Source organism: Gymnoscopelus microlampas (genome assembly GCF_963454915.1).
Source record: "Gymnoscopelus microlampas genome assembly, chromosome: 3".
Lineage (NCBI taxonomy): Eukaryota > Metazoa > Chordata > Actinopteri > Myctophiformes > Myctophidae > Gymnoscopelus > Gymnoscopelus microlampas.
The window spans coordinates 48953484-48973104 of NC_139940.1; the positions used below are offsets into that span (position 1 = coordinate 48953484).

A 19621-nucleotide genomic window follows, 5' to 3' on the forward strand; every position below is an offset into this window, starting at 1 on the left:
TGGTGTGACTCGGCCAGGGGATTGAATCCCGACTGCCCATGCAGTCTCAGGGCGGACACTCTACCCACAAGGCCACCCTGTAAGGGTCCAATTTAATGTGTACACTCTCTGCGTTTAATGAACGCAGAGGATTTTACTGTCTTAAGTAGCTTGTAAAGTGCATAATGGGTACAATGAAGATATAAAAACCCTATGAAAAAAACAGATTTGTTTATAAATGGTTTTATTGTTACAAATGCATTATACCGGTACATGAACATAATTTGTACATATGTGTCAAAAGGATTATACAAAAAAAAAGCTGGAGACCTTGAAACCCATGTATTGGTTGTGATATGTAAGATATGAATAAAACACTGATGTGTACTGTTACTATTTAATCGTTTTGCATCCTTTTGGTAACAATGAGCAACATACTGTAACTAACATACAGCTTACATTTTAGTAACTGGGTGCAAACTGCCCTGATTTTACTTAAAGGGCAAGACCACTTTGGTAGAGGTTTGGGTTGTGTAGTTACCTTGCCATGATGTAACTCCAAAGGTGGGCAAGAAATAAAAAATAATTGCTCCATTGATTAGAAATTGATAATTCAAAATATGCTCCTCATTGACTTACATTGTACGGTAAAACTGCTCTCAAAGTCACTCTTTTAGCCCAAAAATGAACGCAAACAAAGTCGATTCAGACAATATAGAACATCACCAAACCCAGTACTGTTTTTTTTTTATATAAAAATGTCAACTTCCTGTTGATTTTGCCATTTTTAATAAGTAGAAAACCCGGACTGGATCGGCGGATCCGGATCCAGATCTTCAAATAGTTTCTTGCCCACCTTTGGAGTTACATCATGGCAAGGTAAATACACAACCCAAACCTCTACCAAAGTGGTCTTACCCTTTAAGTCGCTTTTATATTATGCAATACTTGGACATCTGAATGGCTTTAACTGCTCCAGAATGCCTTTTCACCTTTCCAAACCATGAGCGTAGTAGACATAGTAGAGTGGACACCAAGTCAGGACTCCTGGATCTCTGCCCTCCACACACACCATGTTCTGCCGCTCTGCAGTGTTCTTAGCTCTACTGTCACACTGTCTACGTAGGTGGTGCATAGGCCTGTCACAATTATTACATAATCATCTAATTAAAAGCAGAAATAGCAGCTATTTCCGCTATATACTTTTTGGGGGAAACTATTAAATCATTAAATATGTCAGTAATTTCTTTGTATGTTTATGTTATTTGTCACATACGTTTTGATTACAAAGCCTAAAAGGCAAACAGAAATTAACACAATTAAATTGTTAATCGCAATTATTTATGTGACAATTAATAATCAACTTAAATGTTGTAATCGTGACACCCCTAGTGGTACATCTCTTTCCCTCCATATAGCTGTGCCCAGGGTTGGTTCCCAGCCTCCCACGGAGTCAGTTTGCTCGCCACCAGTTTCCGGGTTCCTGACGCAGTGCCCTGTCAGCCTCAACCTTATCTCTCTCTGACCTTGTCTGTGACCCTTATGGGAGGCCTGCGTACAGGTCCAGGTTTCTGCTGTGGTCCTCCCATGTGATGGTGACACCTAGTGCCATTCATAGCCTTCCTGTGTAGACGCCATCCAGGGCCTTTTCCACACTATATTTCTTTATGAAGTACTGCATAATGTGTGTTATGCATTAAAATAAGCCCCAAATTGCAGCGTTAAACGATGTGTCCTTGACCCTATCCAGGTTCATGGTTATTTATTGTTACATCTTGTGTACAGGAACACGAGAGTAAATTGTCGCTGTCGTGCAGAAACCTCCTATCTCCATATTTCAACTTTTTTAGTTTTTTCGTCACTTTATGCCCTACTTCGTCATACAAGGGTGTCGCACAAAAATAGTGAAAATAGCAGATCTACAAGCCAATCTACAAGCTCACACAACGTGCCGAGATTGTAGATCGGCTATTCTCACTATTTCTGAAAAGTTGCGTTCCAGTTTCTGAAAAGTAGAGTTCTTTTGGACCTACAGGGTTTTCACCCGACAGCAACAACATTGTATTTTTGTTCAGTTCCTCAGACATCGTAGCAGAAAGAAACCCAAAATAGTCATAGAAAATAATATTTAAAGCAAACGTATGTATCAACAACAACAAGAGAGACGTTGACCATAAATATTGTCCTTGTGGTTAATGGTCAAAAGTGCTCTGCTGCTCTGCTCAGCTCTGCTCTGCGTTTTATTTATCTTATTTTGTTCCTTTGGTCAGGCTTGGTCTTTGTTTGACTTTCCCTGTTCTATTTATTTAAGCAGGTTTCAGCAGAGGCCGGTTCCCTATCAGTGTCTCTGTGCAGAGTGGAACAATGTTTAACCCACTGTACCTGCACATTATGCTGACTGAAACCACCTGCTGCTGCTTCCTCCTTGTGGTAAAGCAAAATGCACTTTCATTTCAAACAACAGAATATAGCATCTACTCTAGCCCTTCCATTGTGTTAGGGTCACGTTTGACTAAAATTAGGTAAAAAGTACCCTTTACATTTCATTATTTGAACAAGGCTTCATGATAGCCTCAGAAACAGCTATTTTCACGCAACAAAATTAATTACCACAATTTTAGTTTATTCTGATGGTCTCTATAAAAAAAAGTGTAATCTGTGGTGTTAAGGGTCAAATTACCCGGCAGAGAAGTGTGGCTCAATTCCCCCCAAATTGTCAATATTCAATGTTTACATGTTTGAGTGTGAGAGAGATCAATTGTCCTCAATTTGCATTTGCTATAGGAGTACAATAAAGTTTGGATTTATGAAAAATAAATGACTTTTTTACCTTCTATGGTATACGGGTACATTTTGCCCCTTAACACCACAGATGTTTTCTTTTTTAGTTTTTAAGCGTGTTCTAATATTAGTCTATTATAGCTAGATAACATCATTATCCATTGTCTTCATTATAGGAAATGTAATGAGTGATGAATTTTAACATTTTTATAATTGAAAACAAGATATATTGAAAGATGAAACCCTAACCCTAACCAAAAATAATATTTTTAAAAGTGTTTACATGGATATGAATGCATAACAAGTCAGCTATGAGGTGGGAGAAAAAAAATCAATGAAAATACGTATTTTTTGAGTATTTTGGGCTGAGTTAAATGAGGTCAAATTTGACCCGCTAACACCAAAAGTGTATGCATGTTTCTAACACAATGCAAGGGTTAGGCAAACATCTATCAGAGAGCACCCAGATTGTTTCCTTATTTCTTATGATGTATACTATTAATAACATATGACATTATACTAATGCAATGGATTACCAGAAGGCTTTCCTGTTGTCGAGGAATTCTGTAGGCCTACCAATCAGTAATTGTTGAGGCAAATGGAGTCGGAGACACTCTGCATTAGATAAGAAGTTTCATACATGAGCTCATACAAGAACATTAAACATTGGTGTATTAATTCTCTAAGCCTTGGATAACTAAGCAAAGCAGATAATAGAGGAGCTATACTTGTGTCATGGGACCAAGTTAGACACTTCTTGATATTCAGGTGGTCAGAACTCAAAACATGTAAGGCAAAAGGTGAACCACATAATAACAATACCTACGGTATAATTCTACCATAATTCTTCCACGCTGTACTAGTGTGTGCCTATAGGGTAGGCCTACTCGAGTGGTGCAGTGGTTAAGTACCTGCCCACCACCACGGAGTCTAGGGGTACGAATTCACCGCCAAGCGTCTGCATACGATCACAATTGTCCCGTTCTCCTATGGGCTGGGGCAGGGAGTGGGAGGAGCGGGACGGAGGCGCTGCGTCCTCCCGTTGGGGGCTCCTCACTGGTAGGTTCAGTCAGTAGGATACAACAGCAGTGACATCACATAAATGTGTGTGGGGTGGAATCAATTTGCATAACGACTAAAGTTGGGGAGAAAAGGGGGTAAAAATAAAAGGAGGTTTGATTGAATTTAGTCGTCGGACAGTGACTGGACTGTTTATCTTCTAGGTGAGGAAATAAGGCCAGGAAACGAGAGCTAAAGTTTGCTGAGTGTGTGTGTGTGTGTGTGTGTGTGTGTGTGTGTGTGTGTGTGTGTGTGTGTGTGTGTGTGTGTGTGTGTGTGTGTGTACACACATGTACGTGTCTCATTACAGCCTTCCAATTAATTAGAGGATAATCACTATGATGCATATGAGACAAAGACTTGCTGTGTTGGACAGAGAGTTGAGGATGGACCAGATCCATCACACGACAACAAGGATTCTCAGTTCAATTTATGATTTCCTACATCATGCAGATTCCTCAAGTTCTCTGTGAGATCACAGAGCCACAACATCAAACACAAACAAAAACGGTATAACACGGTTACATTTAAAATTCCTTCCAAAGTTACATCTCAGTTAAAAACCTGAAACCTTTCTCTTGTCGGATGGAAACCTCATATGCCAGAACTGTTATTTTTCAGGATTCAATTTGATCTTCAAGCTCGAATCGTGTCGCTTAGTAATCCATTGTATAACAAAATAATTATTTGTTTCAGCCCCTTGCAAGTTGCATTTATTGTCAAACGACATGAGAAGGGACCAGACAAAAAGAATCCGTTACCATGTAGGATGTGTGTGAGTGCAGCAGAACCACAGAACGGAACTTGCGGTCATTACAGCGTAACCAGAGAATAAATACTGTGTGCCCACGGCGTGTGTGTGTGTGTGTGTGTGTGTGTGTGTGTGTGTGTGTGTGTGTGTGGGCGGGGGGGGGGGGGGGGGGGGACAGAGTGTTAATAGGTCTCCCTTCTTCTTTCAGAGGCAGTGAGGCAGCACACTTTGTTACTGATGAAATATGACCACTTTTGTTGAGAGAGCCTTTTATCGCACCACAGAGGAAGAGAGGAGCCACTCGCTGGAGGGAGCAGAGACGCCCTTTCTTCCTTTTCTTATGGTGAACTGTAGCCAAGCAGAGCAACAACACTCACATTTCACTGTCTTACAGCAAGAAATCGAAAAATAGCATAGAAATCGGGAAAGCATCTGTCATTTTAGATTTTAGCTACAGTATAACCATTATCTTATAGACCTCTTAACACAGTTAACAGAAGACACTGATAAGAACCAGTATGTGCACGCAGGCCTGCACCAAATGAAACCCAGTCTGTCATGTCTCGCTAGGACGCGCCTCACTAGCCAACACACAAGAGGAGGTTGAATGAACTGAAACCAGTGCACCCTGAAACAATATGTTGGGAATTGATTGCATGAAACAATCACCTGTGCGTGTTGGTATGTTGTTGGTAAACAAATAATTGGTCTATACTTTGGCTATTCAAAAATAGCAGATATACAAGCTCATAGCTTGTAGATCTGCTATTTTTTGAAGCAAACATTTGTAACTCAAGTCTTTGCTTCTGAGGATTCTACAAATGTCTTCTAAATCCTAACAGTTTTTTGAAAAAAACTTTTGTTGCTATAATATCAGTGGTTCTCAAACGTTTTCATGTCAAGGCTCCCCAAAATTATATGTATTTGGCCACGGCCACGGACCCCCATCTCAAAATATGTTGTTCCAGGGACCCGCCGAAGCAAAGATTTGAGTTTAAAATATTCGCTTTAAAACATGTATATATTTAAAGATTTGCACACATTTTCAAGATTTTTCAAAAATAGCAGATCTACAAGTTCATAGTGCGGCACTCGGGGCCACGCTATATGCTTGTATATCTAATATTTTTGAATAGCCAAAGTATAAAATAATGGTTAAAGTGGTTACACAGATGCGTTCCCAGTTTTAATGTGTTAAGGGTCCATTTGGTTACATTTGTAACGTTTCAGAGTTACAGTACAAATCCACCGACACAACATGTTATACTGTGTATCTATTTTTTTGTTGTGTTAATTTTGGAGTAATATAAAAAAAAGGATAAAGACATGCAGTAGGTTAGCTTAGTTTGGTGATATTTGATATCTAAATCATAAAATACCACCTGCCATAGAAAATAACAAAAAGTTAGGCTGTGTTTTCAGCCGAATATTTCAGTCCTGTAATATAATAATAATTATACCATAGTGTTGTCTTTTGTAAAGATCTTGTGACACACTGTATATGAGCCTCTACGCCTTACGACATGACAAAATATGACAAAATAATGTTCATGTTAGGCTATATATAGGCTACTGCTTTCTATATTTAACTGATTCCTCTATGTTTTGACATTACGAAGTGAAGCGAAAGCTACACCGCAAAATCCTTTTTGCGGTTTTCATTTAACTCTGCAGAGTGTCTACAAATGGACCTGAAAGTCTCTTGAGTTAAATGAACACGCGTAATTTTACAGTGCACAAGAGGAGGACAAACAAAGAGTGATGTGAAAGCTAAATCCAGAGTGTTCTTTTAACTCAGAGAGTCTATAAATGGACCCTTTCAGGTCCATTTTGCAGAGTCTTTTGGAGTTAAGTGATAACCCTCGGCATTTTACAGTCGTATGGAAGGTCACACAAAGAAATGAGTGACGTTGGTGGTTTAATTCAGTCCTCCTGGGTTGACTCCGCTGTAGCCACACTTTCACACAGCGTCCCATCTGTCCACTTGAAGGTGTAAAGAGTCTCTGGTGGAGACAGGTTCTTCAAACACGAGGATGAGGACCCCATCGTTCAGAGCTGTCGCATCATCCAACGGTCAAACTGTCACCTGGGAGGAACAAGGACCTGGTTAATTGGTTCAGATGACCTGCTGTGTGTGAGACGTCTGTCCGCAACAACCAACACCACCCAGCAACTGCGCCTAGCTGTCCCCAAGCCTCCAGAGGCCAGAGGTGGGTAGAGTTAGATACAAACTGTACTCAAGTCAAACTAGTGTTACTTTAAAATATTACTGCAGCAGAACAAGCAGATGTAAAAGCTCAGCTTTATGCTGGCATTCCCCTCCCATCTCATTTGTTGTGGCTCAAAAACGAGTCTGCTTAGCTGGACGTTGCTACAGTGACCAGAGGAAGCAGTGTGTCTTAGGTTTCGAGGACACTTGAAGGATGATGATGAGACGTAAATATACTGTAGTCATCCAAATAAATAACAGCCCCCGTTTCCTCCCCTCAACACCAAATATCTTCAGCAAAAATAGCCGATCTACAAGCTCAAAACACGTTGAAACACATTGTTCGTTATTTTAGTAAATCTAACAGAATAAATGTAATTTAATTACTACCCACCTCTGTCATACTGTAGGAATGACATGCATATCTGTGGTGCGATCACCTCTGGAGCAATGATGCCAGGAGGTGCGGTGGACAGCTGATCATCTGGAGTGTGGTGATGTAATAATGCCAGGATGTGCGGTGGCGGGCAGATCATCAGGAGTCTGTTGGTGTTCTCCGTTGTGGAGATGGTGTTTGGTGTGTCCAGTGTGCTGCTCGGTGTGTTTGGTACAACCCATCAACACCAGGCATCAAACAGGACGATTCTGGCCGACACTGCGCCTATATGGAGTGGAGTGTGTGTACGTAAAACTATAGGTTGTTGCTTCCAACTAGGGCTGGGCAAGGTATCAATATTATTTAGAGCGGCAATATGTAACTTTTTTTTAATGAATACAATGTAATTCTGTCTGATGGTAGTGTATGTTAATACAATATAACTACAATTGGGGTGGTTTTATTTTGTCAGTCTGCTCTTCTATTGAGTACTGTAGATTGTATCAAAGGTCTTTTTTTTTTTACATTTAAAAAAAAGAAATTGACCCAAAGAACAAGGAGATATGATTTTTCGAAGATCCAGAAATAATTCAGGCAGTGAATGAGTTTTAATATTGTGATTAATCAATTGATTTTGTCCAGCCCTAAATGGAATAACTTACATTTCAACATTTTTTCTTCCAGTTTTTAGTCAGTGGAATGTGTGGTGTGCTGTGTGCCAAAAAGAGATCAGGACTTATTGTAAGTATTTGTAAATATACTGCTATTTCAATCGCACATACAGTATACAGTAATGCTCTTATTGCATCCTTCTGTTTAACCCATTAAGACCGGGAAAACATCTGTAATTTTAGATTCTACCCACTTTAACCATTCTTACACTTTGGCTATTCAAAAATAGCAGATATACAAGCACATTTTTGCAAACATTTTTTGCAAATCTTTGAATATATATATTTTAACTCAAATCTTTGCTTCTGGGGATTCTACAAATGTCTTCTAAATCATAGCAGTTAAAAAACAACAACAACAACAACAACAACAACAACAACAAAACGTAGCTATAATATCAGTGGTTCTCAAACTTTTTTCATGCCGTGGACCCCCCCCCCCCCCAATCTCAAAATATTTGTGTTCCATGGACCCTTAAAAGCAAAGATTTGAGATTCAAGGATTTGCACACATTGTCACGAATGTTTTTTTCAAAAATAGCAGATCTACAAACTCATAGCGTGGCACTCTCGGTGCCACGCTATGAGCTTGTAGATCTGCTATTTTTTGAATAGCCAAAGAAATCTAAAGTGACACAGATGCGTTCCTGGATTGAATGGGTTAAGATTTTTGCAGCCTGCCATGTTTTTAACACTGTTACAGTTTTTAACCTAAACTACACAATCAGCTTAGAGGGTTTCATCCCATTTAACCACTTAAACCCTATTATGTTTCTTTGACCGGAGTCCCCCAGGCTCTATACTAGTCCCCTCAAATTTCCCCTTTTTTTTTGATCGGCTATTTTCCCTGGATGGATGTTCGACGACGCCACGACAGAATGCGGAGCTGCCAAACTGAGGATCTTACGTAGTGTTGATTTTGACAGCAAATTTTGATTCAGTTTTAGTCATAGTCTTTTGAATCAAATTAATATTTTAGTCATCTGAAATGTTTTACTGTTAGTCTAGTTTTAGTTGACTAAATATCATAAAATTATAGTCGACTAAATCTACAGTTGATTTAGTTGACTAAAATGTATTTTGGCGGTGCCTTGATGGTGTTGTAATGGCTGATTTTACACTTGGTTGCATGCTGAAAACAGCAGATCGTTTTTATTTAGTTTTTGTCAGTGAAAAAAGGTAGTCGACGAATATTTCTCGTCATAGTTTTAGTCCACAAAATCAATGTTAGGGGTGTGTATGTATGTATTTCCATCTCCGTTCCTTGTCGTTGTCAGATGATCGTATTCTCCACTTGCTGTATCTGCGGTCTGATCAGCGGCATCCTCAACGTCCAGTTTGCGCGCATGGCGTCCAGACAGCTGGCCTCGCTGCCGGCGGTACGGCTGGCCGCCGTGGGGCTAGCGGGCCTGGGCATCGCCGGCTGCGTTCTGCTGACCTGGCTGACCTGTCGGCTGGCCAGCAGCGAGCAGCAGAGGCTGTTCCAGGAGAGAGACGTCTCACTGCACCACTCCCACTCGCTGCCTGACAAGGTGAGCAAGCCACAATGATGCTAACGCATGCAAATGTAGCAAACCCATGCAAAATGTGCCTTTACGATCATTGGCGTCCTCCCCCGACACCCAAACTCTCTGACATGAACAATAGAGCAAGGACGCGTTGTGAGCTTGTAGATATGTTATTTTTAAACATTTTTGTACTTTTACTTTTGGTACTTTCAGTATATTTTGAGTGGCATTTTGAACACAGGAATTTACTTTTACAGGCCTAGTATTTTTATATTGTGGCATTGCTAGTTTTACTTAAGTAAAATATCTGGGTACTTTTTCTGCCACTGGTAATAATATGGAACGTTTGTGTTTTGTGTTCTTCTGTTGCAACACGTAGGACCTTATTGCTGAAAGATCCAGTGTTCTGCAGATGCCATGTGATGAATATCAGTCATCAACACCACTGTGATATAAAGCAGTGGTTCTCAACCAGTGGTCCGGGGACCATCAGTGGTCCTTGAGGGGGTTCCAGGTGGTCCCCAGCTAAATGATGGAGAGTTGGTACCAACCAAATGGACCTTTAACTCTTGAGAGTGTAAAATGAAACCAAATGGACCCATAAGGTCCATTTGGTGTCCCTGCACCATGCACTCCCACAGACATGGACCCTCACAGTGGACTCAGTACTGCTGTATGGGGCTGAGACATGGACCCTCACAGTGGAGTCAGTGCTGCTGTATGGGGCTGAGACATGGACCCTCACAGCACAACAGGAAAGGGCCCTGGATGGAGTCTACACAAGAATGCTATGAATGGCACTAGGGGCGGATTCACACTATGGTCCCGGGTGCGCACCCTGGACCACTTGGCTGATGTTGTGATAGTGTGAACTCGTGAGTCTCGGATCCGGATCATGCGTATTCGGGTACGGAACGATGCAATGTGAATCCATCCGTACCAACAGGAGGAAGTGGACTGCTAATCATATATCATTTATATATTTTTATAATGACACATTATTTTAGCTGGGTTATACCTTCTCATAGTTCTACTTGAATGTTGACAAGAAATAATAATCCCGCTAGTGTTTGAGTACCGCGAGCCGTGAAAAAACATAAACAAAAAACACATGTGTAGCGAACGCGTATATAAGGATAAATATACTAAGGATTAGTCCGTGACATCACTGCTAAAATACCAAGGATGAGTCCGTGATGCCAATACCATATTAACAGAGACAACGTTACTTTTCGAGGTTTCAAAGACCAGTGCACACACTGCTTTGGTAGTGTATTATTGATCTGTTGCTATCATAACTCAAGACAACGTCAGGAACACAGTCAAACTTTATTATTCACTCTAGACTCTGACAAGTGACTTTTCTTCTGTGCATGACATTCTGTATCTCCCAAAGCCCCATAGTCCACAGCTCCCCCATGAGGCACATATTTACCATTACTGTTGAATGAAATGGTCTCGAGTGCGGAAGAGGCCAATGTGAATACTGGCCAGCTGCGAGAGGCCAATCGTAACGGTTAGAATCAACCGGACCCAGTCTGAATCCGCCCTAGGTGTCACATGGACGGACCACATCAGAAATGTGGTCCTCTACGCCTACGGGGAGTCGTGGACCTACCACGGGTCACAGATAAGGTCAGAGAGAGAAGGATGAGGCTGGCGGGACACTGTGTGTCATTAAGCACTTGAACCCTAACGTCCCTATTATGAGGAGAACTCTAGCCGAAAATAGCAGATCTACAAGCTCACAACGCCTCGCGCTGCTTGTAGATCTGCGGTTAAGCGGTTTAACTGTCTGAAAATACATATTAACATGAATCCAACAAGCTGTCTATGAAGCCATCTATGAAATCTATAAAAAAGATTAATCTGCAACACAATTTTATGGTTGGTTTAGTTTTTCTCTTTTATGACGTTTCTATTATGTTTTTACATTTGGTGCTGTGTGAAGCACTTTAACAAAGTGGGGTCCTATAGTTAATATAGCATCACAACCACTTTATCCATTTATATTGGCTATTCAAAAATAGCAGATTTACAAGCTCAAGCTTGTACATCTGCTATTTTTGAAAATGTTTTACAAATATTGAAAATGTTTTAAAACACAAATCTTCTCTTCTGGGGTCCTTGGCACAAAACCTTTTCAGATGGGGGTCCACGGCCAAATGCATATCAATTTGGAAGTCCTTGGCACAAAAAAAGTTTGAGAACTGCTTTACAAATCAACTGTATTTGTATTATTATTATTGAGAGTGAAGAGCTTATGAAGACTTACTGTACATTGATGTGCTTACTGTGCAGTGCACCGACATCATAGGCTGTTATTAGTGCAAATATAATTTATCCTTACGGTAAATGATTCAAGAAATATGTATGTATTTATTTATTTTATTTCTCTCTTTAGTTAATGTATTGCTTTAATATTTGTCAGCTCTGCTTTTATGTCTTTGAATGACCAAATGGATTACTCCAATGTTTCTTTATTTTTTTTATTTTTTTTGTGTGGTGGCTAACCTAATTTCTCCTTAATAAAACTGTCAATCAAACAATGACAAAATGTTATATAATTTTTGAGCAGCTCACTGGGAAGATATTCTGGTTTTAGTGGGTGGACTACATAACTAAGTACATTTAATGTGTAAGTATAATTTTTAAGTACTTTTACTTTACTTTAATATTTACATTTTACTACTCTTCTACAACTCACAAAGCATCACATCACAAGGCGTTGTGAACTTGTAAATCTGCTATTTCTAGAAGGAAAAAACTTTGGTTCTGTAAATATTCAATCTGGGAACCCATCGTCAAATAAAAAGGAAAAACAGCGCCCTCTGTTGTTTTTCACGATGTATCTGTTCTTGAGAGATTAGTAAATATTAAGCCCAGAACAAGCCATTTACTAAAATGCAGGGTTGGAAAAAGTACTACATTTCTTTACTTAAGTGAATTAAAGTATCAATACTAGAATGTAGAAATACTCTGCATAAACATATACTTAAAGGACGACTTCAGGACGATTTTCAACCTATCTTCTTAGAATTGGTCCTCACTAATACTCATGATAAAATGATACCATTTTTTCCTATTTGGTCTGTGTCTCATAGACCAATTCATTGTTTACTAACATTGAGACTGGATGCGCAGGTGATTGTTTCACGCAATCAATTTCCAACCTGTTGTTTCGGGGTGTGCTAGTTTCAGCACACCCCAACCCCCTCTTGTGTGTTGGCTAGTGTGGCACGTCCTGGCGAGACCTGATAGAATGGGTTTCATTTAGCGCATACTGGTTGCACGCATACTGGTTCTTATCAGTGTGACGTCGTCTGTTAAGGGGTCTATAGGAGGGCTGTGGATAGTCCAGAAACCTGTCTACCAATGACATCATCGTTAGGCATGATTTTTTTTTCCAACAAGATTTCACATTTCTTATTTAGATTTTTATTAACACAAGAACAATGGCTTCTTTTATTGCATTGCAGCTTTCCAGGAATAGAAAGCCTGCAGTTTCTATTAGCTTGGATTCCCCATTGATGATGTCACTGGTAGACGGGACTCTTGAACTGTCCACAGCCCTCCTCTGAGACACAGTCCGAGTAGAAAAAAATTGTACCATTTTATCATGAGTATTAGTGAGGACCAATTATATGAAGATAGGTTGAAAATCAGTGAAGTCGTCCTTTAAGGTACCAAAAGTAAAAGTACTCATTGTGCAGAATGTCCCATTTCACAAGTTCAAAATGTATTAAAAACGTGTTTGAAAATAGACACATGCAAGCTCACAGTGCTTGTAGATCTGCTATTTTCAAATGGCCGAAATATATATAGGGTTGAAGTGGTTAATGTATCTTTAACTAGTAACTAAAGTTTTCAAATAATTGTAGTGGAGTAAAAGTACAATATGTATCTCTGAGATGTAGTGGAGAAGTAAAAGTATTGAAAATTGGATTTTTTTTTTTACTCCAGTAAAGTAACAGTACCTCAAAATATACATACTGTACTTAAATATATAAGTACAGTACTTGAGTACATGTACTTACTGTAGTTACTTTACGCCACTGATAAAATGAGAATCCTTCTTTGTTTATTGTTGTTGCTTTGTTTGCATCAAGTGATGAAGAAGAGCAACTTCCACATTCCAGCTATGAAACAGCCTGTGTGACCGTGTGTAGCTGCTGCCCTCTAGTGGATGAAAAGTATCCCTACACCACAGATCCTTGTAAAACTAGTCCCTGCTAGTGCCCTAGTGGGCACTAGCAGGGACATCTGGGCACCTCGATGTAAAATTGGCTATTTTTTGTCCAAAATGTAAAATTGGCTATTTTTTGTCCAAAATGTAAAATAAAAAATAAAGTATTTATTACTTATTACTTGTCCCTGAGCAAGACTGTTAACCCCTAATTGCTCACAGGTTCTCATTGGAAACAAGACCGCAAGGACTTTCATGAACGACCTGTTAAAAGGAATTATCCTTATCCTTTATTTGAAAAATATAGTGTAAAGTATCCATGATGTGAAGATGCACCATCATTATCAGACTTCATTTTATCCTTCAACTTCTTGTTTATGCCCCAAAATGACTGGATATACAGGTTTTGTAGCAATTTGTAGCAATTATAGAACTATTTGACCCTAATTGTTGAATATTTAATCATGTGAACTTTACTTTAAGACAATTTTTTCAAATATATATATATTTTGTTACATTTTGAACAAAATAGCAAGGCATTGCTGTAGAACATTTTTGACAAAAAGTTCAAAAATGTATGTTAGGTAGATTATTTCTCTATTGTAACAATGTTTCTTGGCCCTGTAATTTCAGACTGTTCCATGCTTATTTTATGGCTTATTTTGTTTTAATTTAGGCTACAATATATACTACACTGTAGTCTCCAATACAAAACAAAAATATTCTAAATTAAAACGCAAATATAGGGGGTGTTATTAGCACACCCTCCTTAGAATGGAGACACACTCTAACACTCCCTATAAGCAGCTTCAGATGGGCTCTTTAAATCATCCAGTTTCCCCCCTCCCCCCACACCTGTGCCAGACAAACAGGTGATTGACACAAAGAAGGCACAAGCTCTGTTGTACAATTTAGAAGTAAAATAATGAAATAATCAACTTATAAATGTCACGTTCCACAACATGGAAGTTGGGTGGAGTCCTCAGTGTGAAAACGGCTATGTCACCTTTGAAAGGGAATCTAATGATTTTGGTTGTTTTCTTTCTCCAGGTGAGTTAGTTAGCAGTTAATTGTTTTTAGCATTAGCATTGAGCAATATGGTGAAGCAAAAAGTCAGGATAAAGCATTTTTGTGTGCTGTGAAATGAATATGTTGTGTTGAGGGTGCCCTGTGTGTGTGTGTGTGTGTGTGTGTGTGTGTGTGTGTGTGTGTGTGTGTGTGTGTGTGTGTGTGTGTGTGTGTGTGTGTGTGTGTGTGTGTGTGTGTGTGTCAGTTTTGGTTCATTCTGATGTGTTGGCTATATTATTAGCTCTACATTCCCTGAAGAAGACCTTTGCAGGTCTAAACGTTGTTATTCTTATAAATAAATCCTGCATCATGGCTACGAGTGTGCAGCCTTTTCTTTTACAGCAATAGTATTTTGAAATTTTAATTAACGGACCATTAAGGTGCTGGAAGGTGCTGTGTGTCCATGGGTGGTGGAATAAACTCAACATAGCTGATAAATACTGTAACTGAAAATAGACGATTTTATCTACAAGGTCACAATGTGTTAGGTTGTGATGCTTTATGTCCTTGTACTGTAGATCGGATATTCTTGCCACATGGCGTACATTGTTACAGTAAATTAAACCATCATTGGTAAAACTAAAATGATATTGGAGCAAGTGTTTTAACCTGATTAACACAGCAAAATGTACATCTCTCCAGTTATTTAGATACATATTATACCCTAGTCAGATAGTGTAGCCCATTGTAATATTATTATTGTCTCCGCCAGGCCGAAGGCATGGCGAGAGAGTATGTTTTACCCTCCGTCCGTCCGTCCGTCCATGTGTCCGTGTGTGTGTCCGTCCTGTCTGTGTGTTACCAGCTAATCTCCGGCACCGTTGGCCCGGTCGCTCCGAAACTGTGCACACACACTCCCTGGATGCCAATTCAGAACCTCTGGCCCAATATTTTCACATGGGCCTGTTATAGCGCCACCAGGAGGCCGATTTGTGCAAAACCCATTTTTTTACATTACTCCTACAGATTTAATCCAAACGTCATGCAAATCGGTACACAGTATCTCTATAGTCATGTCATCAACACGGATCTGTCCCATTTCCCATATTCCATCCTCGTTGCCTATGGTTAGCTTCCAAAGTTTGCAGGATTGGTCCGTTTTGAACAAAAAGCCTCAAACTATGCACGCAGCTTGCGATTTCCGTGAAATTTCACACGCACATTCCCACTAGGCCGAGGAAGAAATGCCACCCTTTTCACATTGGCCTGTTATAGCGCCACCAGCAGGTCTGATTTAGCAAAACACATTTTTGGAACAAAATGCCTCAAATCATGAATGCAGTGTCTGATTGCTGTGAAAGACCTAAGAATAAATGGCACCCTTTTCACATTGGCCTATTATAGCGCCACCAGGAGGCCAGAATAACGTACCTGACCTGGCGGAGACCTGTGCTCCGAGGAGCACTTTTTCTAGTTATTATTGTTATTATTTTGACAAGTGCATATTTAGAAATGCCACCAGATAGAGGACAAAATGAAACAATATGTAGAGAAGAGATTTATTTTTACTGACATTTATTTATTTCACTTCCACACACCTGAAAAGCTGTGACAAATGTTTTGAAACAACCAAGAGAGTTTATCTGAGGATCATAGGCTCATATGGGACCAGCATCTAAAATGTAACTGGAAGCCAATTAGTATTCTGTAAAATATTAAAATCAATTCCAGTGAAGAGAAAGTTTCAGTGAAGAGAAGCAAGTATTGGTGTAATGTTTTCAAATTTCTATTTTGTTATTAATAGCAGCTGAAGATTGCACCAGTTGAAGAAAGGAAATAGCCTTTTTTTATGGAGTATAGGGAGTTGTAGTAGTCTAAAAGCTGATGAAATGAAAGCAAGGTCTGCAAATTATGAATTCATAATTGTCTGTTATATTAAGTGCAGTACTGTTATGGCAGTAATTATGACATTAACTTACATTAATACACATGAAATGTAATATAATATTCATGTAAAATATTGAAAGTATTTAATGAGAAATCACAATGTAGAGTTTTCTTGGGGTTAGTATCTCATTTGGTTTAGAATCTATTGAAAATACTAATTACTGCTCATTTCTATAAAGACTAATCTTTCTTTCTTTCTTTCTTTCACTCAAGGCTTATGGCGTCCCTCCCAACTTACTCCACAAGAGCCAAGGTCACCCTAGACTCCATGGACCCCTTCCTCTTCATTATAGTCCTGGACTAAGTGGCTCTGGACTAAAGTGTAGACGACTCCTTGCTGTAATCTTAACAGACTTTGAAGAGGACATCTGCCCGCTATCTGTCCATGTAGAGCAGGCGCACGTGTTCCTGACTATAAAAACATAATGAGGTTTTAACCTGTGACACCATCCCAGATCATCCCCCTTTAATGACAGCAGGAGACAATGCACTGCAAAAAGTAACAGACTTTAAATACCTTGATGGGACATGGGAGGCTCAAGAACGTTAAGTAAGAAAGCAAACGCAAGGAGGGCTCTGAAGTCCAACATCCCACACCGTGTCACGCTCAGCTCCTTCTCAGCGACTGTTGAGTCTGTTCTCCTATACGGCTGTGAATGCTGGACCCGGAAGTCTACCCTGTTCGGTCACTGCCATCGACACCAGGAGCTTCCAGTCAACAGACTTACTTGTAATGGCAGCCGGGTGCAGTACGTTAGGCCGACAGCGCATTCCTCCGACAGCGCAGCGCTCCGACGTTTCAATACTAAACCCGAACCAAACCCGCACCCTAACCCTAACCGCACGCGGATGCCACATAGTCGGAGAAAAGGTCTGTCGGATTATCGCATGCCTCCCATGGCAGCCATGTATGAGATGATGGGAGATGCCGGTAGAGGCCTCGTCCTAGGATGACCTAGAGAGAGGAGGGCTCCATCTATCTGTCTATGGGTTCCAAAGTTTGACCCTGACCATTACTTACACAACTGATGAAGTCCAGAAGACGCCTCAAGGTAGGAACCATGTTTAATATTTATTTGCTGCTGCTTGTGTTGTTTGCTGTGTGTGTGCTAATGTGTAACAAGCTGCTGCTCTATATTGCTGTCATTTTGGGGCCTGATGACTGGGTGGCAATGTCACATGTTCAGTGACTGTTTCTGGCTCTGGAATTGAAGGCTAATGTGAATCTACAGTGTGTCTGTTCTATTGTGTTGTGTCGTGTTCAGTTCTGTTGTGGTTGTTGTTGTAGGTAGTGAGTTGTGATAGGTTACAGTCCAACAGTTTCAAGCTAGAGGTTTTTGAGCTTTGACATAACAGCCAGAGCCATCAATTCCAAATGTTGATTTGGAAATGAAGACTCATGTGGACCTATGACTGTAGGTCTGAGTTGTGTCTGCCGTTGAAGTTTGTGAGTTGTGACTGTATTAGTTCATATGATTGGCTTGGTGCACACTGTCTATGTAGGGCTATTGCATTATTCCTCTTTTCTTTCTTTCTTTCTTTCTTTCTTTCTTTCTTTCGGCGGGCTCTATTTTTCTTTCATTCTTTCTTGTGGGGGGCCAGGGGCCCATGGCTTCCAAAACTGTGACCCTGGCTACACAACTGAAGAAGCCAGCAAGAAAAGTAAAGGAAAGGAAAATGTGTTTTATTTTTGCTGCTGCTGCTGGTGTTGTATGTTGTGTGCACCAATGTGATGCAAGCTGTTGCTCTATTGCTGTTGCTCTATTGCTGTCATATTGTGTTGTAGGCCTATGCTGGGTTTACCAATGTGATTCAAGCTGTTGCTCTATTGCTGTCATATTGTGTTGTATGCTGGGTTTACTAATGTGATTCAAGCTGTTGATCGTTTGCTGCCATTTTGGCACCCAATGACTGGGTGGCAATGTAACATAAGAGACTGTTTCTAGCTCTGCATGAAATTCAAGGCTGATGTGAATCTACTGTGTGTCTGTGTTGCTATGATTTGTGGCAGGGTACAGTATACTGTATCTGTATGAGGCTCTTGGTCACTTGAATTATCCTATGTGTGAGTTTGCCATTTCCTTTCAAGTTCAAGCTTGAGGTTTTCATAGCTCTGACGTACCTTAACAGCCTTCAATTCCAATTCCAAATGTAAGCCAGTATAAAAAAGACGCATGTTTCTGTTAATTTTCCTTGATTGATAAAAAAACCCAATTGCATATCCTGAGTTGTGAATATTGCTCATGCACACATCGCGATGTAAAATAAAATATCATGTATCCCCCTATGCTATATATTATACACACTCACACTTTTACTTTCCCTCAAAACACTCACTCATCATTACATTTTTAGCGTTTAGCTTTATTGTGTTTTTATCCTTTTGACTGCATGTGGTGTGTAAAATATGTAACTATTACATAATGTAAAATCGAATCAAACTTGGTAGGTAATTGGTGTAATAACCCGAGTCAAAGGCAGCTACTGTATGCTGAGGGGATGGATGGGCATTACCAGAACACCCTTTTAACAACAAATACTTTGACTTGTTTGCATTTGTTATGTGCTAAAAGTGTGATTGTGAGACTGTTTTGCCATAAAGTCAGTGGAATTGTTACTAGGGATGTTAACGGTACAGTTCTCTTTTGCTAGCCAACATGTCAAAGTGTGCTATTATGTACTCACAGTGTTTATGGTTGGTCCAATAGACAGTGATGAGAGAAGAACAACCCAGAACGTGGGTTAATTGCTCTCTCAATCTGCAATAACAATAAACAACACAACCTGTATAAAAGCAAGCGAGAGACAGCGTGATCCCAAACCGACAGAGATCGACTCCGCCGTGGCAACCGCCAAGTCGGTTTGGGATTTCGCTCCTCCTGAAGCACAGGCAATGATGATAATAATAATCTAAGCAAAGACTAAATATTACCCTGGGTCTACAGACACCAGTGCAACAAATTCACTCTAAAAAACTCTTTAACCGACGAGATAAGGATTGTGATATTTTGTTGGTTGGTCATGAAATAGGTGTGTGGTATTTGATTGGCTAATGTGTGGTATTGTACTATATCTTATGGCCAAATCATTTAGGAACGTTATCCTACTCAGAAGGCCATAATGTCTTCCCTCAGTTTACTTGAACT

The 19621-nt window shown here is 39.9% G+C and overlaps 1 protein-coding gene across 1 annotated transcript; it reads left to right on the forward strand.

The window, feature by feature from the left end:
- Positions 1-7292: 7292 nt before the first annotated feature.
- On the forward strand, positions 7293-17777 carry LOC311041888 (transmembrane protein 196-like; the record flags this gene model as incomplete). Its single annotated transcript, XM_084052372.1, has 5 exons — positions 7293-7460; positions 7840-7896; positions 9104-9358; positions 17098-17224; positions 17764-17777. The coding sequence occupies 5 exons, from the start codon at positions 7293-7295 to the stop codon at positions 17775-17777; spliced, it is 621 nt and encodes a 206-aa protein (XP_083908498.1).
- Positions 17778-19621: the final 1844 nt, after the last annotated feature.